Below are 26,416 nucleotides of genomic sequence, written 5' to 3'. Positions count from 1 at the left end.
GTTGTACTAAGATGTAAGTGAGGTCTTAACATATCCAATGGCATGTTGTACTAAGATGTAAGCCGGGTAATAGTCTGTAAGTAGTATATCAATATTGTACTTGATTCATTGTGTGAGGTTTAAATCTACCTGTGGTATGTTTTTTCCAAGTGATAGGCTTTGTAAGACTCTGTACACCATCTAGCAATGTTGTAATCAATTCTTGTGTGACTGTAATGCTACTAGTGTAAGATGTTCTGTGCACAACTTAGTTATATTCTAATTCATTCTTTGTGTGATGTACAATTATACTAGACAAGATGTTGGACTTACAATACTCTGTATAACATAGCGATGTTTAATTCATTCTTGTGTGATGTGCAATTAATTCTACTAGTGCAAGATTCACGACTTAAAGTACTCTATGTACTACGTAGCAATGATTTAATTCATTCTTTGTGTGATGTTTTATTCTGCTAAGTGTATTTAACACGCAGGACGTACAATACTCTGTGTAAAACCTAGCGATGTTCTAATTCATTTTTTGCTTTGTGTGGTGTGCAATTCTACTAGTGACAGGGTGTACAATGATGGACCATAGCCATGATTTTAGAAAGGAAGGAAGCAATTCTGCTACTATGGATCCATCCGTGTTAATGTGAAAATGTCATTTGTCATTATTTGAAATGTCATTTGTCATTATTTGAATTTGTTTAGATATTAACAATACACTTAAGAGGTTCATTATATCCAGTTTTGTGAATAGCTTTTGTTGTCAATTTTACCCTATTTAGATATATTTGATCGTAAGCAAAGAACTGTTATGTTACTAGCAATATCATGTTAATCAAAGGATGATTATGGGTGCAAAAATGTCACCCAGAAATGCCTTATAATTCTGTACATAAACATTTTATTTATATCAAGCACCTAAAAATAACAAATTACCATTCTAAGGCGCCTGTATTCGTACCTGCCTTTATAATACACATTTACATTCAGCTGGTACGTGGTATGTCCAATATGCCATCATCGGTTTGAACCCTTCAACCATTACAAATCATACACATCAATCAGGGGCGTAAAAAAGGACCACAGTCTACCAGACAAGCCTTTGACGATATTTCCACACCATATGTTCATGTAGAGAAAGGGCACGTACGTTAGAACATAGACTTAACGAGAGTGCAAAAGTGAAATTCATATATGATGTTACTGGCATCCAGCCAATCTCTGATTGGTCGAACCGATAATTGCCCTTCTCTCATTGGTTGAACTTCTAATTGTGATGGAAATTAATCATACATTTTACTGGCATGCAGCCAATTAATCTCTGATTGGTCGAACCGATAATTGCTCTTCTCTCATTGGTTGAACTTCTAATTGTGATGGAAATTCGGAATCGGTCTATTGTGCTCGTTGTATCCCTAAGAATAATCCCTCCTGACGGTTATGACTGGTCGCCGGCCGATGACGGGCATCTTGTACCTCTCCTCCCGTCTGAGCCGGCACATGATGTCCTGCACGTCACGTGGCCAGCGGTACAGGGTGGTGTTGCGAAGCCAGCGCGGACACGTCTCTCTGGAGTACCCTGTAGGGAGACAAAGAAAAATACAGTAAGGACAAACATAAAGACACAAACTCAAGGGGGGGGGGGCAACTCCTTTAACCCAGAACGTTCCTGCCAATCAAGTGAAACACAATCTTCGCCATCTCACATTGGAACCCAAACGTACAAATCTAGCATTGAGTACAGCCATCCAAAACAGCATATTCCAGGCCACCATCGCCTTGAACGCAGAGCTTCCAGGTCAAACCCTGTCAATCAAGAGAAACAAAATCTCTGCTCTCTCACTTTGGAACCGAAACATAAAAAAAAACTAGCATAGAGTAGCGCCACACAAAACAACACATGCCCTCAGCGACCACGTGCACATCCTTGAACTCAGGGCGTTCCAGGGTCATACCCTGTCAATCAAGTGAAACACAAGCTCCGCCCGCTCACTTTGGAACACAAACATAAAACCGTAGCATAGAGTAGCGCCACCCAAAAGAATACTTCTGTCCAAGAAGTAATTAACATCAGAACTATGCATAAGATAAGTTTGAAACAATGGTTTACAGGGTAAATCTCATCCCAATCTAGTAAACTCAATCTCCATCCGCTCACTTTGGAACCCAAACATAAAAACCTAGAATTACTAGCGCCACTCAAAACAATACCTCCGTACCGTAGCTATAGTCTCCACCAGACTTCTTTTGCGGGGTGACTAAATCGCGGGTCAATGGAGCTTCTCTGGCCGGCTATCTTCTCTGGCCAATTAATACCCTTTTTAGGCCGATTTCTACGATTTATTCACCCCGCAAAAGAAGTCTGGTGGAGACTACCGTAGCTATATATGAGGCGAGTTTTAAACAATGGTTTACCGTCTAAGAGGACTGGGATGACTTTATAGTTGATGCACTTGTTCTCCAGATAGATGGTCTGCATGGCCGTGTTGATGTACCGGGTGTTCAGGCCGTGGTCGTCGTCCTCGTGCGGGCCCTGACCGTCCACATCCCGCCGGTACTTCGGGCTGCACACCACGATGATGAAATCAGACTGTACATGTGCAGGGACGAGATGGTGATAAATTCAGTTATCATACAACAATTTTACAACGTATCCAATATCTATATCGAATTTCTAGCCTTCAATATAGTCAAGTCAGGTCAAGTTTCTTGCGCAAAAATTGCATTGGATACAATGTATGGCAAACTAGAGGTCGGAGATCTCATGTCTTCGTCAGAGGTACATCGTTCTAGAGAAATTAACATGCGTATTCTTCACTCTTTTTAATAATCAATTTGGTCTAAAGAACAAAAGAATCTCTGTACTATTTTTATGGTACAGAACACCCTGAAACGGTTTGCCGCAGATTATACAGATGCGTCGTCACCCGTGTTAGCCCCCCCCCCCTACGTTATTTGAGTTTGGACTGTTACTGGAAAAAAAAACGTTCAAGAAATTCTTACTGTGTTGAAAAGTGTCACGACAGCGCCGCAAAATATAATAAGAGAAGATGTTATAAAGGAAAGAATCAGAACAGGGTGACTACTGCTGTTTTGTTAATTTGTCTTTATGACAAATAGAAGACTTGTTTCTTGTGTTCTTTGTGTCCTAACATTTGTACTTCTACAGTTAGTATATTCCAAATCTAGGCATCTCGTTTTTCGGCCCTTCGTGTTTTTATTGCGCGCTTGCCTTAAATTTAAGGTAATTAGATTTAAGGTCTCCAGTGGACGTCATCCATAGCAATTACTTGGTGTGGCCGTAGAAAATAACCTGACATATGTCCAACCCTATCCTCCCCCTGCTGAAGTTATAGTACAATCCCTCAATGTAACGTCATTTGATCCCATCCCATTATGGGGTTCCCCAGCTATATCCAGCTGTCGGCTGTCTCCAAGCAGATGTAGGTGGGGGATTTCTAAACACAAAAGGTCCTATTACGGGGACATAACGACCTCCACGACTCTCATCTTTGAACTCAATCTTGGAGACCACGACAGTAATATGCCTATCAAATTTCATTAACTTCCATCCACACATACAAAAGTTATCCTGCTCACAAGAAAAATTAACAAAATGCCCCCTGTAGTCACAACGAAACCCCCCACGAAGCTCAGTAACGAACTTAACCTTGGTCCCGACAATAGTAAGCACCACACCAAGAATTATAATCAACATTTTACAAATACTTGAGTTATCTTGCTAACAAGCCACAAACACAAAAGGTGCACTAACGTGACGCACGGACCCCCCACGAAGCCGAAACTTGTACTTGACTTTGGCCTCAACAGCGGTGATATGCCTGCCAAAAATCATGGACGTCAAATCATGCCTTCCAGAGTTATATCGCAAAATCCGCAGTTCCCCACACTCCGGCGAGACAATTTCATAGTCCTTCTGACGAAGACAATAACACTTACTAGCTATAAACTACTTCTACTAGACTGAACTAATCTAACTTGTCGAATACATGTATATATGTTATAATGGAATATTACATTTCACATCGTTGTGATATGGTTTCTCTTTTGTATAGCATTATGTACATATTAACCTACTAGGTAAACAGATACCGAGTCGGGGCACGATAAAAGCATGTTGAAAATTTCTCTACTTGTCCCAGGTAGCGTTATTTTGTTCTTACATGATATCATTAGTTTTTTTCCTTTCTTCGATAGAGCAAGGACATGTCATTACGAAATGGTACCCATCTTCAACTTTGTCCTTGAGATAGGAATATATACACCGAGGTCGTTCCCAAAAAGTTCGGCAGACTTATAATAACTAGGCCAGCGAAAGAACAGAAACGTATCCCGTTATAATTAACCACCTACTAGGGCCCCATATGAACAAGGCTTAGCATAAGAAGGCTAAAACGTGTTCGAATTCGTCACCTAAAAGCAGATTTCTTCGCGACTGGGGACAAGATAAGACACTACTTAGTGTTGGCCATTCCATAGAAATCTGCTTGCAGATTGAGGTATTCGCTACAGAATTATATTCCGATCCATAACAACTCTAAACTTTGTCCTATACGAATGAACACCACTGACGTTTTCAACTTTATCATCCAGCCACGCCGTCTTGTTCGTCGCCATGAAGTGCCGCTGAAACATGTCCACTTCCACGAAGTAGCCGCCTTGATAGAACAGGTGCCGGGCCATCCTGAGAACCGCGGATAGGTGCTGCTGGCTGTCGTTGGAGTATGTGATGAACACTCTCTCCCGCCTAGCCGCTGGGGTTACTATGCCTGTGCCTACAACGTAAAAACGTAAAAGAATTAAAGTTAAAGAGCCTTCCCGCGTCAAGTGACGCATAGGGCGGCGAACATGTCCGTTTTCAATAGCCCCGAGACACGTACAGTAGTGCAATTACCACCAGGGCAGGGTACTAGTCGACTGTCACTAGTACTCCTTCCCAAATGCCGAGAGCTGAGCAGAGATCTAGAAAGCAAAATGTACTGGCCATTTTTAAAGTCTTTGGTATGACTCGACCAGGGATCGTTAATACCGAATGCAAGGCGAGCACTCTACCCACTTGGCCATTGCACCGGTCAAAAGAATAAATGCATGCAGTATGAAAACTATCTAAACATGGCGTCATAGGTGAGTTTGGCGCCTGGATGACGTCGTATCTCAACGTGGCGGCACCCATCCCGACCTTGTTTGTTTGTTTGTTTGTTTACCATACAGATGAAAACTTAAGGCCTTAACTATCGTAGCCGGATATTTGAATATTTTACTCATCTTCATCAAGGTCTATAAAGCGTTCCAAAATTCATAAGTTATAATAAAAGGAACTTCTCTGCTGCAGTAGCAACTGTTTTTTTAGCTGATTGTATATATGGCAAGAAATTGGACATAGTAAAACACTGGGCATTTCAGAACTTCACAAAAAAGGTAACACAGTCTGATATTGTACCCAAGGGAATTAATCAATAATGGACACACAACACAACCCAGACTCAGGCCAGGGTTACCTACTCTTCAACATTTTGCCCTGCTTTTCCAAAAGTAACAGTAACAAGTAACAGTCACACCTCATTTACCTCCCCGCACACGCCCGACCACACCCCTTATAATTACACTCAGGCCAGGGTTACCTACTCTTCAACATTTTGCCCTGCTTTTCCAAAAGTAACAGTAACAAGTAACAGTCACACCTCATTTACCTCCCCGCACACGCCCGACGACACCCCTTATAATTAGACTCAGGCCAGGGTTACCTACTCTTCAACATTTTGCCCTGCTTTTCCAAAAGTAACAGTAACAAGTAACAGTCACACCTCATTTACTTCCCCGCACTAATCCCGACCACACCCCTTATAATTAGACTCAGGCCAGGGTTACAACCACCCCCCTACCGGGCGGCCAGGCCAGGCCGATCGGTGAAGATTAGAATCTGTCCACCAGTGTGGCCTAATTAGTAACAGCAGTCTGCAGTGGTCTGGAACCAAGAAACCTCCTGCTCATTTGGGACATATTCACAGTTCCAATTACTGTCCCCTGCTTATCCTGTCAGAAGCAGCAGTCTTTCCACAGATCAGTATGTCTAAGAGAAAGCGTAGCATGGAAGACAGGGTTGAAATATTGCAAAAGAAGGTCGACGCAGAGAATGAGATTAACACTCTCGTGTCCGGCCTTCAACAGGCCAACCCAGAAGAGGCACCTCCACAAAATTCCATTTCTATACTGATAGCAAAGTTTGGATATTCTTCTCTTGAAAAAGTTGTGGCTCTGGAGAGAAGCATGCCCACAACACTGCCCCGTGCGATTCGGGACAAGTTGTTGGCAGAGATTGCCAGGGATCGTGGATTGGCAGACTTTGGAGAGATTCACGAGGCCATAAGGGATTTGCCAATCATCCAGCCAACAGATGACTCTGATCCAGCCAGTGTCGCAGTGTTGATGCCACCAACGGACACATGTTTAAATGGCTGCGAAGATAAATCTGGCAACATTGGCAAACTCACTCTCCACAGTCCTGCCACGGACGTGACCTACCACAGTATCGATGGTCCATCTACCAAAAAAAAAGTTGGCTTAAAGTGTCGAAAATGCCAGACAAACTATGGTTTTGCCAAGTATGGAGACAAAGAAAGGGGGTACCGCTTTTACCCAACTGAGAGATTTGCCATTGAAGCTTCTAACTGCACATATGTAGACAGACGTCTATACAACCTGCAGTTGTCATTGAGGTTAGTCTTATTATACACTCTCTGCAGTATTTTGTTTTTCTTCAGTTCTCAAAGTTTGCCATGTGTCATGTGTATATCTCAATTTTTTAAGATTTTCTGTATATACTTTATGACAAACTCTCTTCCAGAAACGTGCCTGATTTTTTTAGTAACAATATTAAAAATGTTAGCACTGCTTTGGTGATGCATAAAAAATTTGATGTTATTGTACGGGAGGGGAGGGGATGCTGGCGGGAAAGTAACGTTCCAGACTTCCATTTATGAAAGCCCTACATGTACCAAGATCAGGGCTGTCTCCAGCTTTCAATTTTTTTCCGTCCCAGTCACTGCTTGGGAGGGGAGGGCCGAAGGCCTGACGCAAGCGCCGCAGGCGCTTGCCTATCTAGGGGGATCCGGGGGCATGCTCCCCCGGAAAATTTTAAAAATCCAAACCCTCTCAAACGCTATTTTAGGCATTTTTAGAAGCAAGATTCTTTTTAGTTTGACTGCAGAAGCCCAGGTTGACAATTTTTGTTGTTATCTCCTTTGATAAAACTGCTTTTATATCATAAAGCTTATATTTTTGGGACGGATGGAGTGATGTTGGCTGTTGTTGCAATTTTCTAGCATTCTAGTGATTACGGAATAAGTGACGAAATTTGGAGTTTTGTGGAAACACAACATGCGCCGCGTCCACCTTGCTGTCCCATCTTTTCGAAAGATTTTCCGCTGTGTCGCTGGGTGCAAACGTATTTCCATGCATTCAGTAAATGATAGACATGTATAGGGGTCATATTCATATGATTCTTTATTGCTCATGAACACTGATTTTAGTGGCATACATCGAAGTGCGGTCATGTCGCCAACTGACCGTAAACTACCCCTTCAACTTCAAGTAAACCGGTAACCTTGCGATACCATATGTGGAACGTGGAGTACAGGGTAGAAGAAGAAATGGTCCCAAAAAGGTGGATGATCCACCAGTTTGGTTAGAAAAGGGATTATATATTTGGAACGTCCTTGACTGAACCAAACAGAGACTTCCGGTGGACAGATTCTAATCTTCACCGATCGGCCTGGCCTGGCCGCCCGGTAGGGGGGTGGTTGTACCCTGGCCTGAGTCTAATTATAAGGGGTGTGGTCGGGCGTGTGCGGGGAGGTAAATGAGGTGTGACTGTTACTTGTTACTGTTACTTTTGGAAAAGCAGGGCAAAATGTTGAAGAGTAGGTAACCCTGGCCTGAGTCTAATTATAAGGGGTGTGGTCGGGCGTGTGCGGGGAGGTAAATGAGGTGTGACTGTTACTGTTACTGTTACTTTTGGAAAAGCAGGGCAAAATGGTAGGTAACCCTGGCCTGAGTGTAATTATAAGGGGTTGGGCCAAACGTGTGTTTAATACTGCGAATTCTGGAGAAGCAGGGCAACATGTTGAAGAGGCTGTTGTTACTGTTCAGCTTGAGTGAGTGTCGATTATCCTTTAATTCCATCGAGTGCAAAATTAGACTATTACCTTTTCTGTGAAGTTGCTGATTCCCAAGGGAGGGGTAAAATGAACCCATGCTGTTGGTTTTATCTGTGGTAATGGACAGTCATGTTATTTTAAAAACCTAATGGACTGATGGGCTATCTATATTGCTATCTTGTAGTTTTGTTACCTTTTTTCTTCTCTTCTTCTTTCATTTGAGGCAGCCGCCTTCAACATGCTGAAGATTCTGCTGCCTTTTGTGGCTAGTACGAGATGGGGTTCGCCAGGCCTCCATCCGGGTGATTTGTAGTGAATCACCAACTCCCAGACAGTAGAATTTTGTACCATCGCACACCGGGGCATGCCCCTACTCTTTTTCGAAAGGTGTGGTGGGTTCTTTTACGTGCGCGGGGTATGGCTCTCCCCAAACACGGGACCTCCATTTAACGTCCTATCCGAGGGACGGCCCTAACCGAGGCTAGGTACTCCTGAGTGAAGTGAGGAAAGTCGTGTAAAGTGCCTTTCCCAAGGGCACAAGATCGGTGACATGGGTGGGGATCGAACCCATGGCCTCTAGGTCCTGAGCCGAAAGCGCTACCGCTGCGCCACACGACCCCACTAGTGAAGTTCTGAAATGCCCTGTGTTTTAGCATGTCCAATAGTTTGCCACTACTGGCTGATTGAGATTCTTTGTACATGTAAATTTTAATTCAGTGTTATACTCACTGCGAAAACGAATAAAGTCATCTTGTATCTAGTTAAAGCAGCTAGAAGGCCGGTAATCGAACATGCACTTCGTTTTGTTGACAACCACCCAGAAATAAAATACCTTGATGGATCCATCTACAACTTCTCAAGTTATGGTTTCCATAGACAAACATACAAAACGCACTGAGAACATTTTTTGAGGGTAACAATAATGATATACCAACGCTCCAATGTTCTTAAAACATAATCGGATGTTTCTTACCAGCAGGTCTTTGCAAAGAGGGCGGTGGGCTAAAAAGTGAAAGTGAAAGTGAAAGTGGCGGTGGGCTTGGCGGTGGTGTAGCCGGTGGACTGACAGATGGGCTGGGCGGTGGGCTGGGCGATGGGCCAGGTTCGTAGCCAGGAAAACTGCAGTACCCTTGCGACACACTAGAGCGCGCGTGTGGATGGTGCATGAAAACAGCCATGTTGGTAATGTGGGGAGAAATGACCCGGGATTCGGATCACAGCAGTCGGTCCCGAAATTCTGAATCAGTATACCTGTATGTAAAATATGAAACGTGACATCATTAAGCACTAAAAGAACTGAAAATATCCAAAAGATACAGTTGTATAAATGCTAAAGGCTGGCAATGCACACGCGACAGGAAAGATCATACATGTACAATGTATGTGCACCGTGAACACAGTGGACCCTTCAAAATTCTTCTGGAGGTCTATACGTCATATAAGGCCATGTTGATTTGATTATATGGATGACATCGACGCACGAATGAATTTTCGCCCCCCCCCCCAAAAAAGTTCTCAATTATACTGTAAATCGCACAAAACAGTTGTAAAATGAGCAAAAAAAAACATAAGTTGCAAAAAAATATATTTGAAAACGATACCAATGTCGTATAATGCCGAAATCAAACGAAAAAGACGAAAATGTAAAGAAATGAATTTCAAGAGTAGATCATTCGCCATGTGTCATTGTTCAACCTTCATGACCACGTAGATCTTAGAATAAAATATTGGTCCGCAAGTTTCACTGGTGGAATGATCGTTGAAACAGTCCCGATGAATTTTTAAACTTTATTTACCAGATCATCTTAGTCAAAATCTACTAAAAGACATCCTTACCTACTAAACCCATTTTTTTCTGGACATAAACCGGAAACACAACATTAATTTTCTTTGGCCTAAATGACCTACTGTAACCTGTGCAAACTAAACGCCCAGCAGTCAACACCTGAAGCTAGGGGATTCCCCATTACGTCATTGTCTCACAGGTCACAAGACCTACCGGGGTGGAGCCAAATCCTTGAGCCGCCAGATACGTGAGAGGTCAGGTGTTTAGGGATAGAATAAGGGCTAGGGTTGGCATTAGAGTTAGAGTTAGGGTTAGGGTTAGAGTTGGGATCATTGTTCAGGGCTAGGATTAGACTTACTATTGGAGTTAGCTTAGGTTTAGTCTCCCACATCACGACTAAACCCCTCCCACCCCTTGTCTCAGGTATATTAAAAGACCCCTAGTAGTGTCGGAGTCATGTATTTGGCAGGATCATGTATATGGCTTGACAACGCCTAGCTTTTACAAACATGTAGTAGCCTAAGCAAGCACATGCGGAGTTTATATGCATGTAACAATTGTCCATACAAAAGCTTCATGGAGTATATACTAAGTACTAGTACGTTTGTGGAACTACAAAATCAACATAGGCAGCACACTTTAGCACAAAGGCGTCTGCTCGAAAACTTTCGAAACCCCTCAGGCAACTTCCCCTTTTTTGGTCTGGACGCCATGTTTGTTCACACAATACCGTTAGAAAATCCACTACTACCTAAACTTCATACACTGCAATCGAACTTAAGAATGGTCATGCCATTTTCTACTTGAGACAAATGTAAACATTTTGATTCAAGATATTCTGGCTAATTGCGCAATCCATTTGTGCATTTGTCCGAATCTCCCAGCAGAATTGTTTTGGTGGTTGCTAGACAAAAGACAGTGTCAAATTGGCAAGACAGTATCATTTAAAGAGCAGTATCCAAAAGTAAAAAGATACCAGTAAAGTAACGAAAAAATCCGATAAAGCATCTAAAGACGTCAAGAATATGTGGAAAGCCAAAACCACTACTTGGAGAGTACAACTTGAAATGCTTACCTTCGTAGTCAGATTTAGGTCGATCTTGCCAAGGCCTCAGCCCAGCTTGACGGTTGTTTATCAAACTAGATCAGCGGGTTCTCAGAAAAAGTATGACGTCGGACCAGCTCATTGGTAGACTCAAGAAGGTTATTAGTATAATCCATATAACCCCCATGGTGAAGTAATGCTTTGTCTTTGTGCTGTGGTATTTAATACGTCTACGCCCTACAATTCCATCTGCCGCGAGCAACTCAATGACCGGAAACTCTAGAACCTGATACTCGTACTCGTACATATAATGTACCTGTGTAATTACCAGTTGTGTGTGTACGTTTCTGTGTGCTTTGTTAGGACTGTTCCATTGGAACTGCTAAAGAGGGGTGGAGGAGAAAAATATTTCAACCTTTTTTTTTTCACCACAGTTTTTGGTCAGTTTGCTTAAGTTTAGAATGTTCATGGACATTGATATTTTTGGAGGTTTCATAAGTCCACACCAATTTGATTTGTTGGTTTTTGATTGTTTTCAGAAAAAGTATAACATTTAAGTGACTGGGCGAAGAAAAAAAAAACTGACCTTTTTTTCCTCAGTTTTTTCCTCTGATGGCCACAAAAGCTATGTTAGGAGCCAGGAAGTCAACATACCAGGCTGGTGTGTAATTCAAACAATAAATTTTAACCTTTTTATTAAACCAAAGTATAGATAGATGGAAAAAAACTGCAACAAATAGTAAGTCAAGGAACTTTTTTCAACTGTCGGGAGAAAAAAAAATTGGCGTTGAATCAGAACCTGAATCTTTTTCTTTTTTATGCAAATCATGAAAAAATTAAGCGGGCATATTCGAGAACCAATTAATTAAATTGGTTGTGGCCTAATATTGGTTTATATGGAGAACAGTACACGTTTTTGGAGTGCTCTCTAGTCCCATTCAAACGTATCCGTGACAATATAGTGACCCTTTCTACCACAACTTTTTTTCAGGAACAAATGTAAAGAATAATTTTTAACCAAGTTGCCTGCTTTTTCATATCACTAAAAGTATGCCCTTATTTGTAATATGATATTGAAATATGATAGCAAGAAGTATATAATATCAAGGTTTGCCATTGAAACTTTTATTTCAAATAGACTGTAATAGCTAGCTTTCATTGCATGTATATCAAAATAGCATACTTCTTGAAATACTTTTGCTATCATATCAGTATGAAATTGCAATTTTCATATTCCTTAACATCATAATCATGACAAATATGTACAATGTAGATATCAACCTTACAATAGAGTAATTAAACATATGAAATAAAACCACCACCCAAACAAGTTAAACTACATTGTATCTAAGAATGTTGTCCTGACAATACATATTACAGTATATTAACTTCTTTCTTGCTCAATCTTACTTAAAACAACAACTATAACCTTACCAAGATGCTATGATTATGAATAACAATATACAATGCCACAGATATCTTATTGGCCTTACAAGGAGCTCTTTGGATTATCAATCACGAATACTGCCAAAATTTAAAAAAAAAATGACAAAACACCATACATTGTAAACGCACACACATACATAATACTGATTCACTCAAACAACAGATGCATAATATACATACACAAAATACATTTTATACACAATCAATCATACATTCATGTACACTCACAAAAATGAGACAACTGTATCAAATTTGGGGCAAATACTTGCAAGCAAGGCAAAATGAGTTTGTACATATATCGCAAATGTAAACATATACATGTACAGTCACCAATATAACTTCTTGCAATATTCCAGCACCATAAAAACTAAAACTTAATATGATGCAAGATACTAGATTGTGGCCAAACAAAGCATATCTATATCAATATGCAAGTTATATATTACACTACATATATTTCATATGTACTTGAGATGTGAACATTGAGCTTTCCTTTCTTCTTACTATTTAACTGTTCAATCAAAATAAGACATATGATGCCAAATCCTAGCCCATGAGAAGTGGAACTGCTGATTTAAAGTTCCTAGAATTTAAATCCTATAGTATATAAGACCAAAGAAAAATTTAAAAATTAATTTAGTAAATAATCAACTTTAGAGGGCCTCTAAGAAATACATAGATTTCTCTATGATTGTCTAGATATGAAAGTTCATTTGACTGGTCTAAAAACATAGCTGGTGCCATAGTTTGTAGACTGCTTATTTCACCTTTTAATACATCTTTCAGAGATATGAACAGCCAGAAATCATAAATCTGCTACAGTAATAATATTTTGTAGTTTACCCAACAATTTTTGTAACTCAGAATCATAAAGAAAGTCAGGCAATTGATGAATGAAAACAATTATAGCTACACATGTAAGCCTCCAAATGCCAAAGGCCAGGACTTTGTGCATTTAGGTCCTAAGAGTTTTGGCCATTGCACAACATGAGGGCCTTTACTGAATCCTTCAACACTGATGAAGGGGTGTGTATGGAGGTTATGTGTGGTCAGGATTTCCTCTGATGCAGGGGCATGTATGGGGGTTACACTTATCAGGATTTTGCATGATGCAGGGGCATATATGTTCTTGGTAATGTGTTGTCAGGATTTTACCTTATGCCAGGGTATGTAAAGGGGTTATGCGTGATAATCAAATCAAAATCAAATCAAATCAACTTTATTGCTCAACAACTGTAGCTGGTACAATGTATGGCAAAGAAACAACAACAATGGTACATACATCAACTAATACTAAGATATAATTCTAACTAGCTAGTCCATAATGATACTAAAGCTAATCTATTGTGTTTTCTTAGGAAGAGTATTATTACATTCTGTAATTCAGGGGATATATCAGCTATTTACAATCTGGTGTCGCTTTTGTAGTGATTCGAATATGAATTTTCCAACGTACACTGATATCTGAGTAGGACATGAAAGGAGAGTATTAAAGATATCTGATTTTGAGTGAGGTAGCGTAACATTAGTTTTGGAAGCTATGGATTGCATCAATTTTTGTCTGTTTTCTTCATATGTTGGACATGACATCATAAAATGGAATTCGTCTTCAATACCCTCCTTGCATGTCGGACACAATCTCTGATCGGCTGGTGTGTTATAATGACGGCCCTTTTCGATTTCCAGGCCATGTGAACTTATCCTCATTTTAGTTATGCTTGTCGTAAAAGATTCGTTTTGAATTGATGATAGATACTTTTCCAAGCCGAAATGTTTTTTAATTTTAGAATAAGTATGAAGTTTATTGAATTTTCTTATATAATGATTTAGCCTTATGCAGGGGTATGTATGGGGGTTACATGTTGTCCGGGTTCCATCTGATGCAGGGGTCTGTATGGGGGTTATGTGTGATAAGGATTTAGCCTGATGCAGGGGTCTGTATGGGGGTTACGTGTGGTCCGGGTTCCGTCTGATGCATGGCGGTTTCCCGATGGCCGGCGTGGGAAACCGTTCGCGGCGCCTCAGTCTGGCCATGATGTCCTGGATGTCCTTGGGCCAGTAGAAGATGGTGGTGTTGTGAAGCCATCTGGGTACACAATCACGCGAAAAACCTGCAGGGGCACACATTTTATTGCACGTTTATTGAACATCTTATGGTCTCAGTATTAAAGTACCAAAAATTATATGGTAGATTTTCTGTAATGATAGGATTCCAGCCCCTCCAACTCTGTCCTGCAACTTGCAACATAATGTAACCCAAGACCACAGGGTGTCTACTACAGCACCAGTTACTATGATGACAGACATCGATCTGGTCCAGGTTGACCTCATATATTTAGAAGGGAAGAAGAAACAGAGCAATAACACTTTCCTTCTGTGAAATATAAACATAACTAAGAAACAAACTGAATTGAATGACTATCATGAAAGTTCATCTGTTGGTAGTTACATTTAAGTTAAAACTTTTGGTCCAACACAAAAAAGTTCTCCCACCAAGAGCTTTCAACCAGTCACTCTGGTCGTCGTCAGTAGACTGACCCAGTGAAGCTAATGTCACGTGGCGTCTTTGAAGCATGACATCAACACTGGGTCAAGTTCTCAAAGGTATCTGGTAGATGCGATGGGGGCCGACATCGTCTACCAAATACCTTTGACCCAGTGTTGACGTTACACTTCAAAGAAGCCACGTGACAATTGCTTTATTTTAAGCTTCACTGGGTCAGTCTACTGAGTTAGACCAGAGTGACTGGTCGAAAGCTCTAGTCTAGGTGGGAGAACCTTTTTGTTGGACCAAAAGTTTTGAATGCCGTACCATCAAAGAGGATGGGTATGAAGCGATAGTTGCAGGCCTTGTTGTCCAGGTACTCGGTCTGGAGTGACCGGTGGATGTACAGGGTGTGCAGACCGTCAACACTCTCACTCTTCTTCTCCACATCCACCATGTATTGCGGACTGCAGATGATGATCACAAATGCTGCCTGGGTGGGCAGAAAAAAATATCAAATTTGTATTCATGATAGATTAATACAACTATATATATGGTATAAAGTTTGTAAATAGCTAAAATAGAACTGTTATTAAAATGTAATTTTCAATATTGAAATTTTGTTAACTCCAGCAAGATCAGCTACAAAATTAATGTACATGACTTCATTGTAAGAAAGTTACAGAAGTTGATAAATTAAAAGAAGTATTCTAGTATCCAGTCCAAAGTGAGCATCACTATGAATTCTACCAACACAGATGAGCTTTCAGTTTAAGTACTAATTATATCCATAACTTTACCCGTAACATGAAAATATAGGTATTGTTTTCAGTTTGTCTGTGTCTGTGTGTGTTTGTGTTTCAGCATACTTGTGGTCAGCATGTGGATGTCATTTGAATATTAATTTTACATGTTGAAAAAAAAACTTGCCAATTGCCAAAAGGGTACAGGACTTTCACATAGGAAATATAAGTATGTACATGTAATTTGAGTTGAGAAAACTATATATAAAACGGAATTGTGCTAAATGTAATATTTATCACATTCGCATTATCAATGAGTCGGACACAAATGAAGAAAAATTATACAAATTCTCTAAACATTTCATGTAGGTATGATACCTCCGAATTCTTGTTTCACATTAAGATGATACATTATGAAAAGAGTGCGTATTGTCCAGTGATTGGTGGCACTATAAAAAGCACACTGCACACAGACCAGGATGCAGGTGTCCTGGTCACACGAAGCTCAAAGGTACATCATTCACTAGTATACAAAGTTACAAGTTATTTAAAGGTGTCATGTAACATACACAAAAAATGTTTTTGAGAAAAGCTGGCTTGGGGCCAAGATGTGAATATACATGTAGCTGGTATCTATAGTTTGTATTTTTGTTAAGGGGTGATGACAAAATAGGTTGCAGCGTCACTTTGTCTTGAAGTTCGTCTTGATGTTAGCTTAAATTTAAAAAAAAATAAATGATTTGGTGGCATGAATGCTATGACCATGTTTGACTCACATAATTGGGTATAAGAGTTACTGACAATAAACAGGTGGCCTTGTAGCCCCTAGCAAAAAGCTCTGCATATAATTTAGATCAGGTCTATTTTAATTTAGTAATACATACTAGTAATATAATATACTATATTAGCTAGATGAATCTATTTCCCCCATATACAATTCTGGTCATTAATATCCAATACACTTACAAATAAGTGCTGGTCATGACCCAAAATTGAACACACGTTTCATTCCAATGTCTAATATATTGGGTGACCCCAATGGAACACTACGAAAAGGACATAAATTGCAAATGTTTAATACAAAACAAAAAAATAGTTACTAAAAAAAGTACAAGGCCATATAGGGTCATTAACCCTATAGTAATTGGCAAATGTTTCCATCAGATGAACTTTAAACATGATCTATTTGCCTTTGAAGATATTTAAAACTCAAAAGTGCCGAGGAAGAACAGCCCTTTGAATCAACAGGAATTGTAATTATAGCTCATATCCTGTGAGTAATATAATTAGCAGATCTCACTGAAAAACAAGTTTGCTGTGGGTATAAAAGTGGTCCAACCTGCAACTATATACTGTACATATGCAGAGGAAGACTGGGGACAGATCCAACTTGAAAAATGATTTCCTGCATCAAACCAAAGGTAACTTAGATGATGTCTACCTGTACCTACATTTTTGTAACCTGCACAGGTTCATGTACTCGGGGTATATTATAGTATTTAGTGCAGATAGAATTAGAGCTGTGCAGGTATACGTATTTCTGATGTCTACCTGCACCTAACCTGCACTGGTCCATGTACTGGGTATATGCAGGTTAGTGCAGGTAAAATTGGAGCTGTGCAGGTATTTCTGATGTCTTAGTGACCTGCATCTAACCTGCACTGGTCCATGTACTGGGCATTATGCAGGTTAGTGCAGGTAAAATTGGAGCTGTGCAGGTATTTCTGATGTCTACCTGCACCTAACCTGCACTGGTCCATGTACTGGGTACATGCACCTTAGTGCAGATAAAATTGGAGCTGTGCAGGTATTTCTGATGTCTACCTGCACCTAACCTGCGCTGGTTCATGTACTGGGTACATGCACCTTAGTGCAGATAAAATTGGAGCTGTGCAGGTATTTCTGATGTCTACTTGTACCTACATGTAACCTGCACTGGTCCATGTACTGGGTATATGCAGGTTAGTGCAGGTAAAATTGGACCTGTGCAGGTATTTCTGATGTCTACCTGCACCTAACCTGCACTGGTCCATGTACTGGGTATATGCAGGTTAGTGCAGGTAAAATTGGAGCTGTGCAGGTATTTCTGATGTCTACCTGCACCTAACCTGCACTGGTCCATGTACTGGGTATATAAGTGATCACCCTTTTTTTCAGACTAGCCTGACCTTCAGTCTAGGGACCGTACTTATCTTGCTTGCGGCTGGCGGCATCACATTTTCTGCTGAGATTCGTCAACCACAAGTCGCTCAAGGTATTATTGAAATTTTTTTACATCTCTTCTTAGGATAAAAGTTGAAAGAAGGGAGTAAAAATATTTGATACTTTATTTCACAAGAAAAGTTGGGAGGGTAACAAAAGCTTATGAATCAGATGTAACAGTTTGTTAAAATGGGGACAAGAAGGTCCCCATCTTCTGAAAAGCGACAGACAAAAATCATATAAAACCAGATTTATGCACTCTGGCTCAGTAGTACTTAAGTGACCTTTCTGCTGGCCTAAATATTATTCAAAACTGCCTGCTGCATTTGAGTATTGAATGAGTCAAAATCCAATTCAACAGTCTTTGTTCATATGAACAATAATTCGTAAAATGATAAGTATAACTGTTAATTCATAAAGTGATAAGTTTCATGTACATGACATTGTTTGTGCCTTTATCTGGGGTGCAAATTTGCCTAACATGCATATGCATGTTTTCTTGTGCTTGTTAATCAATCAAAGCACATGTACTGACTGTTAATGTATTTTGACTGAGTGTGTTTTTTATAGATGAAAGTTTGAACCCCCCTGTGAATGTTGACGGCCAGAGGAATGACCCACCCTCCGGTGCTGCTAGCTTCGAGGACTGTGCAGAGCTCTACACTGTGCTCTTCTTCACCAACGCAGTGCAGGACGGAGTCTTCCCCATTAAACCTGAGTCTTCCACCGACCAGTTTGACGTCTACTGTGACATGACTACAGATGGTGGGGGCTGGACTGTCATACAGAGGAGGGTGGATGGGAGACTCAACTTTGACAGAAAATGGGCAGACTACCAAAATGGGTTCGGGAGGGTCGAGGGGGAATACTGGCTCGGACTGGATAAAATTCACAACCTGACATCCCAGAATAGCTATGAGTTGTATGTGGAGTTACAGGATTGGGAAGGGAACTTTGCTCATGCTAAATATGGTACATTCAGCATTGGGGATGAGAGTACAGATTATACACTGACCATTGGGGGGTACAGTGGGGATGCTGGAGACTCTATGGAGTGGGATAACGGTATGAAATTCAGTGCTAGAGATGTGGACAATGATGAGAGTGATAGTCAGTCCCGTGTGCCACACTGTGCTCAGTACTGGTCAGGCGGCTGGTGGTTTAATGCCTGTTCTTACTCTGCCCTGAATGGTCCCTACTACCAGCCAGACAACTACCATGGTAGCAAGACGGGGCCTGGTGTGTTCTGGTATCACTGGAAAGGTCCCGGCTACTCGCTGAAGGCCACCAAGATGATGGTGCGACCTTAAAACTTTACCCACAAAATGGAACTCTAAGTCTAACAGCAGCTAAATCATACAAAGATGCAGGGTTGGACAAGTCCAATTGCCCACTTGCATAGGACGAGTAAAAGTACTGTTCAGGCAAGTGCATGTGTTCCCCTACATGTAGCTAGACTTGCCCGATTGAGCAAGTAAATTTTTTAGATGCAAAGTATAGCCGCTACAGTTTTGGAGCAAGTCAAAACACCTTCTTTCGATAAATAAAGCATTCAACTTTATAAACTCCAAAATAACATAATTTCCTTGATGGTAGCAAAAAGCATAGAAATTTGTATATTTGGGGAGAGTGAAAAGTTGGTTCGGGCAAGTGGAAATGACCTGTACTTGCCCGATAGGACTAGTGGAATTTTGAAAACTTGTCCAACCCTAAGATGCCTTTTCACTTTGCTTGGCTCTATTCTAAAAACTGAGGGTGAGGGATACTACCGGTAACCATTTTAAGTCACTGTACTTTTTGTTGTGTCAATAAAGCTTCTATGATTATGTACAATGTAGTCCGACGCACCTTCTTGATTCTGTTGTCCAGCCAGCCCATCTTGTCGATGCCAGCGAAGTGTCGTGCGAACATGTCCACTTCCACAAAGAACCCTTCCGCAAACAGCTTCTTGGCCATGTCTAAGACCCGTACCAGATGGATCTCGTTGTCTTTGGAGTAGGTGATGAAGATCCTCTCAGCTGTCGCTGGAAGAACAGTCATGTTTTGTGTTAGATCAAGGCCACATCAATTTGATTACTGGTAATTGGTTCTAAGATTTGCCAGCTTCATTTTTTCCTGATTTGCAAAAAAAAATCAAGGCTACTCCAAAAATGCTTATATTTTGACAAAAGCAGTTGAAGAAAGATCCTTGTCTAGTTTTTACATTTTTTTCTATCTATCAAATTAATACATTGTACATTGGGTTCATAAGAAGTTTAAACTTCATTGTTTGAATTATAAACCAGCCTATTATTATGTTGAAATCATGGCTCAAATCGTATCTTCGGGGGCTATCAGGTCTTTATTTGCCCTGTTGCATCACATTTTTTTTAAAATCAAAAAACCATCAAATTAAATTGGTTTACTATAAAAAAAAATCTGACTCTGATGTGTGATACTGGCCCTAATTCCCAAAAGATTTTGAAGAAATGACAATTATTAATAACATTGTGCTAGTAACATACTGCAAATGTTGATGCACCATTTGTACTGTTGAAAAGATATAACCAAAAGAGTACTAGACTATATGTATGTTTCTAACAAGTATGTTTCTAAAGAGGAAAATCTTGAAAGAGGTCTGTGTTAAGCACAAGATATTTACCTGGTACAGTGTCAGGTGTTGTTGGAGGGTTGTTGACAGACAGAGACCGTGTACAGGCTGCGGCTGGTACTCCGTTCTGTACCGCTCCCCCAACAGCTCCTATCATCGCCCCCGGCGCGGCGTTGGGCGGCATGGACATGGCTCGTACCATTTGCGGAGGAGGGGTGGTCTCGTTTCGGGAAGTCCCGGTGTTACTGCCGCTGAAGTGGAAGCTATCGGGCGCAGACGACACCCCCGATTCCGAACTCGGCCCCGTGGCGGCGTTTTGCGCTTGCTGCTTCTGACTCATGGTGTTAGGCGGTCCATGTGGGGGTGGGGGGTAACCATTGTTGTACATCTGGTACGGTGGAGCGTTGGGCCGGTAGGGACCGTTCATTAATGGTTGGGAGGGGTGCTGATGAGGGACCCTCATGGGTTGGTCGTGCGGTACGTACGGGTGCCCTCTCCCTCCCCCCGCGGCACCTTTATACTGCGGAACCCCCATGCCTCCTGGGTAAGGCCCACGGGGACCCACGTACGCAGCTCTCGGACTGGCTGCCCCGTTAACCCACGGGTTTTGCTGACCGTTCATACCAGGGTGGTTGTACTGTGGTGGCCCCATGTTGTAGTTCTGCCCATTTTGATATTGCGCGGGGTAAGGGAAGAAGTCGTTACTTGTTAGCGTCCTAGGATTATCGTCGGGCATGAAAGTACGGATGGGCGGAAGGTTGTTAGGCTGGGTCTCCGCGCTAGTTAGAATGTCTTCGGAGAGTTCTTGGTCGCCATGGGAACTCGGAGAGTAGGGGTATGACGGGGAGGGGGCGCCCTCAGTCCCGTAGTCAAAGCTGGTGGAGCATTGTTCGCCTTTGTCTGAAAATGGCATGCGCGGTCCCGCGCTTTCACCGTTGGTAAGTGCACTAGCTTCCGCGTTTGACCTCTGACCTCCACATGACGTGTCGGTGCTTTCGTGCCCTGCTATGTTCAAGGTCAACATCCCAGAGGTCACTGACCTGTCCATGCTGGCCGCGTCCCGATTCGGACCTCTCGCAGACAGACCGCTGACTGCGATTCCGGATGTGCAGCTGTTCACGCTGTGGTTCTGACTCGCCGACATGGCGGCACTGCTGAATGGAATGTTTGAATCAGCACCCTGCTGAATGTGCTGCCAGCTTCTGTCCAATGCGGGCTGCTGTCTCACCCACACGTCCTCCTGGGCAGGTCTGCTGTTCAAACTCTGACTGTCCTCGGGCATGTCTTCGTTCTCAACCGGTTCTGACCGGAGACTGCTGTTCTGGCTCTGCGCCAGGGACACCTGTTCTCCGCTGGTCAGGCTAACCGGATGGAACCGGTCATCATGTTCAACCGCAGAGGGACTGATGACAACGGGCCTCCGCCGCCGGGCAGTCTCCACTTCTGTAGAAAACGAACATGAGCAGTTAAGATCTGGACCATACTTCGAATCATAAAAATATTTACATTTCAGCATATTTATAGCAAAATTATATACCAAAATAAGGTGAAACAAGTTTTACAGCCAAAGCAATGGATAAACTTGGTAAAAGAACAAACTTCAAAATGTTTTCTAACCAAAAGGTATTGATAAGAGGGAATCGTACTAAAACAAAGTTGCAACGTAACAGGTTTCACAGCTAAACACTACTGTTAGTATCCTATCCCCCATATAATGGTACGATTAAAAAAAAAGGACGGTTATCTGAAAAACCATGGGTTATGGCCTGATAACCCATGAGAAATGGAGCCTTCTGATTGGTCAATGGCTGCTGGCTATATGATAATGATAGATATACCTTCTGCTGCTTCATCCAGGATACAGATACAGTCGTGCCGTTCCACTGAGTGGAACACCTCCCTCAGCCTGCCCACAGTGAACCCTGCCTTGTGTGAGCACAGGTTCAGGACCTGGATGGTCGGGCTGGAACCTTGGCTCGTGCTTTCAACATGCTGGGGGAAAAAACATCCAAAATAAGCTACAGTATTTGCAGATTTTGTGTTTACTTACGTAAATCAGGAATTCATGATAACACGTCTGGAATTCCTGATACGGATGTTTTTTTTAAGCATGAAGACTCAAAAAATAGTCACAAGAACTGCGACTTTATTAGAATTCGAAGCTTCGGTTTGAATTGTTTCACTGTATACCGGGTATCTCCTTCCTGGCTGAGTAACAGACATGATATGATATTAACTAATGATAATACCATCGTCCCTCTTCAGAAATTGATAATGTCTTTTTAAATTTCTTAATCATACCAAATTTTTCTCCCTATGATCCATTATGACCTTCTTAAAAAAACACAATGATCTTACACCAGTTCACACTTAAAATGTGGAAATTATATGTATCTTAAAATACGCATGTCCATCTTAAATTTCAATTTCCTGTATGTAATTTTACCCTTACTGGCCACAGTGAACTCAAGTCAAGTTTAGATTAATTGTCCTTGTAGTTACAGTGCAGTGTGTTCCCTTAGGCCACATCAATTTGAATGGTTGGTTCTCAGATTTTTTCAAAAAATATATGAATCGACAGGCCTTGGCATCCTATGATAGCCAAATATAAATGCTGTGATAGGAGCCAATGAATTTGAAATCAACATTATACCAGGCTGGTTTGTAATTCAAGCAATGAATTCAAAACTTAGTTAAGCATTAGTAATTATTACTACATGTGTATTAGTAATCATTGCATTGATAGATGTAAAACTGTAACAACTCTAAAGAAAAGGGACTTCTTTCAGCCGTTGTGGCCAAAATATGAGCATTTTGGAGTTGATTCAGAGGCTGAAATGTTTTCTCTTTTTTTTTGGGGGGGGGGGACCATGAACCAGCAAATTAAATATAATTTGTTCCCTTACCCTGATACTGTCCATGCTGAAGCCCAGCCCGTCAGCGACGTCCCTCCAGTCGTGACCAATCGTTGTCTTTGGATCCAGCTTCTCTGCTAACCGCTTCAGGTACGGGAGTTTGAGCTGGCTGAGATGGTGCTGGTCAGCCATCTTGGATGTTTATACTGGACGGCTGTTGTATCTATTTATATATAATCTAACCTACAAAACAAGACGAAATCGCAAATAAGTAACTATGGAATACAATCAGGGGTGCCAGAGTATACAGTGCAATTTTACGGAATACAGTGCAAGTTTACTAGTATACAGTGCAATTTTAAGGAATACAGTGCAAAAATTTTACTAATGACGTTGTTTTAGACGTAACCTGGGCCCGGCTTTAGAGGGACGCCGCTGACGGAGCGTACTCACATCTTTCTGTGTTTTTCGAGCAAATTTGGACCTTTCTAATAGATTAAACCTTTAGTCAAATCACTACATACTACACACGGGGCATGTTATTACACAGGGATCAATTCGAATTCGCTCGAAAAAGACAGAAATATGTGACTCAGCGGCATCCACCATCTTGAAACTCAAAAGCTGGGTCCAAGTCACCTGATTCAATGTCATTAGTAAAATTGCACTGTATTCCGTAAAATTGCACTGTATACTAATACGATTGCACTGTATACCGTGAAGTTGCACTGTATACTTGTAAAATTGCACTGTATACCGTAAAATTGCACTGTATACTCTGGCACCCCTAGGCCTGACAATGTGGCAAGGTGGTCTTAGGGCTGTTGACTCAGAATCTATCAATGTACAAGTACTCAGTTTTCAGACAAATTGTTGCACAAACCCACATCTCAGTCATTAAAAAAATATACTTTTGTTCCTGAAGTAAGAAACTAGTTCATACATTAAAACGTATAACATAAATTCATTGTAGCAGGGACTAAAGGGGAGGGGGGGGTGCAGTCAACTTGAACTTGTCAGAAAAACACCCTTTTTACTTGTTTTGCTGTATACAAAACAATTAATAGTAACTAAGACTCACTAAGAGAAGAGATTCAACCACTGTTGCTTGTCAGAAATGCAATCCATTCATAATCATACATTAGTAAAAAATGTTGTAAAAATGTTAGTTAACCCGGTTAGCTAGACACAGGTCACAGAACAAGCATGAAGTTTCATGTCAGATTCATGAATGTAACAATACATATAAGTAACGCTTACAGTACTCAAAGTCAAACCATTTTGCAAATCCATAACAGACTGTCTGTTGGAAATGCTAAGAAAAATAAAAGAATAGCTAGATTTTATTTAATTTGCAATAATTGTGCATATGAAATGTCATCTCTGCCAACCACTGGTGTGCCTTATGGCTCTGTACAATCTTACTAATACATGTACTTTCATCTTTCTTTTACACTTTCACCTTCACAACCAGTTGTCAGTTAACCGAACTGAAAGCGCAGCTAAATACTTAAAAATACAGGTATTTGCATGGTGTAATGATACCATACATACTACAGTACGTGTCACTTCTACAACATGTGCAACTTCAAGTAACGTTTATAACCCTGGTCTTATGTGTTGGACAAAATATGCAACTGAAGTCAAAAATCATATTCATTGCATATACAATAGTAAAAAGAATCATCTACGAACACCCACCTGATGACACAAAATACATGTATGTGGGAGTGAGTTGTGTAGAAAATAATTTCGATCTCTTGAGTGTAACGTTAAAACAAAATTAGCGTTACCACGTTACCACAACAGCGCACACCTACATTTGTATAGGATGACTCACGCATTGTAATTAGATCCCGGTCACTAACATGGGTTCAAAGCAACAGGTAAATCGCGTTTGTGATTAAAAATTAAGCCATGCCATGGAAAAATACCGCTTGACCATTTTTGCAAAACTTTACTTCCGCCTTTGGATCCAACCAAATTTTGCTTCGTCGCCATAATTTTGTTGTCATCCTTTTTTAACCAGATTAACAGCTTATTTCTGACCTGTGACTATTCCTTAGCTTTAAATTGGCTTACATGTACGTACCTGATTAACCTGAATCACTGTCAAGCTCAAAATATGTGAGAAATTGTTGACGTCTTGTGGCTGGACCTGAAGTTGCAAAGTTCACTTTGGTCAGGTGAGCAGTTTTGTTACAACAGACGTGATTGGTTGGAGCTAGGAAGCTTTGACCAATCATACGGCAGCTATCATTTCCTGTCCCAGCATGCACTGTGACAAGATGGCCGCCTTTGAAAAGTAAATGGCGGGATTTTCTGGAGGGAATTTGGGAAAACATCGTCTGATTTTGCAGTTTTAGGTATGTTCTCATTCTAAAGCTCACTCAGGAACTATCGTACAGTAACACCAACGTGTTTGATCATAATAAGGGTTACGGATGGCATCTTATGGATGGAATTCAAGAACGTTTGAACGTGCCCGTTCATGTTTTTCAATAGATGGGGAGGGGGGCACATTGTGACCTGAAAAATTATTTTCTGTTGTTGCTGCTGTTCTGTTGAAACATACAGGTTGTAAGCTACGTGTACCTACGAATTTTTAATCGCAATTTTTTTTCTAAAAATCCTACATGATAAACAATTAATGGGAGGGAATTAGGGCCATGAATAACTAAACTGTTGGAGCTTTTAATAGTAAATTATTATAAACAAACCAGACGGGGAGTACCAAAAACATCCTTGATAGACAAAAATCGTCATCTAAAGATGTAGAAAGGGATTTTGTTTAACTAAGTTTAGCAAATATACTGTACAAAAGTGATGCCCTCGAGCTCCTTTCTCAGCACTGGAACACCAGAGCTGAAGTGGTACTTAGCCGTGGCGACTCTTGATTCGGGCTTACATTGCATTACCCTCAGACAAGAGTCGTGGAAAGATCCATTGGCAGAACTGCACATTTCCCGTTGGCTGCACGATGCTCCGTTTTTGACCCGGTTTTTTGCTGTCCCGAGCTTCCCTACAATATAACTCCACAATTGGCCGGGTTGCCGATGTTTAGATCAGCCTAAATATTCCACAGCGCGACAGAAA

At 41.1% G+C, this 26,416-nt stretch overlaps 2 protein-coding genes and 1 pseudogene across 2 annotated transcripts; 1 reads left to right on the top strand and 2 right to left on the bottom strand.

Moving 5' to 3' along the window:
• Window positions 1–1,402: 1,402 nt before the first annotated feature.
• Window positions 1,403–9,169, bottom strand: LOC109468272 (adapter protein CIKS-like; the record flags this gene model as incomplete). The annotated part of the gene is made up of 4 exons (XM_019766527.1): window positions 1,403–1,570; window positions 2,407–2,581; window positions 4,585–4,781; window positions 9,142–9,169. Coding segments are annotated over 4 exons (564 nt in total), but the record flags the coding sequence as incomplete, so codon positions are not given.
• A 2,677-nt stretch (window positions 9,170–11,846) lies between these two features.
• LOC109468270 lies at window positions 11,847–23,559 on the bottom strand. The gene is made up of 7 exons (XM_019766526.1): window positions 23,372–23,559; window positions 22,304–22,457; window positions 20,517–21,908; window positions 19,724–19,899; window positions 15,258–15,423; window positions 14,264–14,556; window positions 11,847–13,633 (listed from the first exon to the last, which is right to left on the bottom strand). Exons 1-6 carry the CDS (start codon window positions 23,510–23,512, stop codon window positions 14,393–14,395), a joined length of 2,193 nt encoding a protein of 730 aa, XP_019622085.1. The 5' UTR covers window positions 23,513–23,559; the 3' UTR covers window positions 11,847–13,633; window positions 14,264–14,392.
• On the top strand, window positions 18,436–19,185 carry LOC109468287 (annotated as a pseudogene).
• Window positions 23,560–26,416: the final 2,857 nt, after the last annotated feature.

The sequence above is a fragment of the Branchiostoma belcheri genome, unplaced genomic scaffold (genome assembly GCF_001625305.1).
Source record: "Branchiostoma belcheri isolate BF01 breed outbred unplaced genomic scaffold, Haploidv18h27 scaffold198, whole genome shotgun sequence".
Classification (NCBI taxonomy): Eukaryota; Metazoa; Chordata; class Leptocardii; order Amphioxiformes; family Branchiostomatidae; genus Branchiostoma; species Branchiostoma belcheri.
The sequence above is the reverse complement of the archived record's forward strand: the minus strand, read 5'-3'. Positions and strand labels throughout refer to the sequence as shown.

Excerpts from the sequence above, each read along its gene's own strand:
- LOC109468270 (XM_019766526.1), bottom strand. The coding sequence starts at position 23,512 with ATGGCTGACCAGCACCATCTCAGCCAGCTCAAACTCCCGTACCTGAAG. Across the intron at positions 21,909-22,303 it reads CCTGGATGAAGCAGCAGAAG|AAGTGGAGACTGCCCGGCGG; the intron begins GTATATCTATCA and ends CGTTTTCTACAG. Across the intron at positions 15,424-19,723 it reads TGGACAACAGAATCAAGAAG|GCAGCATTTGTGATCATCAT; the intron begins GTGCGTCGGACT and ends CTGCCCACCCAG.